Source organism: Pterocles gutturalis, unplaced genomic scaffold (assembly GCF_000699245.1).
Source record: "Pterocles gutturalis isolate BGI_N339 unplaced genomic scaffold, ASM69924v1 scaffold26870, whole genome shotgun sequence".
In the NCBI taxonomy this organism is placed as follows: Eukaryota; Metazoa; Chordata; class Aves; order Pterocliformes; family Pteroclidae; genus Pterocles; species Pterocles gutturalis.
In genome coordinates this window covers 6,852-7,459 of record NW_010139043.1, presented here as the reverse complement: position 1 = coordinate 7,459, position 608 = coordinate 6,852, and the positions used below count along the sequence as shown (strand labels likewise).

At 50.5% G+C, this 608-nt stretch overlaps 1 protein-coding gene across 1 annotated transcript in view; it reads right to left on the bottom strand.

Moving 5' to 3' along the window:
• Positions 1–66: 66 nt before the first annotated feature.
• Positions 67–608, bottom strand: part of LOC104468941 (pleckstrin homology domain-containing family M member 1-like) — a gene marked incomplete at both ends in the record, with an annotated part of 5,139 nt that continues 4,597 nt past the window's right edge. The window contains one exon of the mRNA XM_010083237.1: positions 67–212. Within this exon, the coding sequence (XP_010081539.1) occupies positions 67–212 (146 nt within the window). The remainder of the gene's footprint in view (positions 213–608) is intronic.

Sequence of the window (608 nt, the reverse complement as noted above, 5' to 3'; positions counted from 1 at the left end):
CCTTCAGGAAGCGTAGGCAGATGTTGGAGAGTTTGCCTTCCCTGGACCCACCCAGCCCAGCCTTACCCCTCGTTTCGTCAGATCCCAGTTGTGGATGAGGCGCGAGGGAATCACTGTCTCATCGTCCCGGTGGCAGCTATCGCAATAGTAGAGCCCGGAGAAGGCACAGAGCTTGGGCTTGGCGAAGGAGAAACCGATCTGCCTGGAGCAGCCTGCGGGGAGCAGGGAGGAGGTGATGAGAGGGGACCCCGAGAACCCGTTCCCATCATTGCCAGGACGGGGGAAGAAACTTTGGGGTGGGAGGAATGGAACAAGAAGGTTTTTGGAAGGGTTGGAGACCAGCTACAGCACTTGGAGGACGTTCGGTGAGAGATCTCCAGCCCCTTCCCAGTGGATTTGAGACCATGATGGTCAAACATGGGCCACTTCACTTTTTCTCCATAAAAAAGGAGTTCGGACTATCCCTGAACACACTTTATCCATCAAGTTGTTCAACTGTTTGGTGGCTTTTGGGTTTTTATTTGGTTGTTTGGATTTCTTTTTTTTTGGGGGGGTTTTCTGTTTTTTTTTTGTTTTTTTTGTTTTTTTTTTGGTCGGAAAAGGGAATT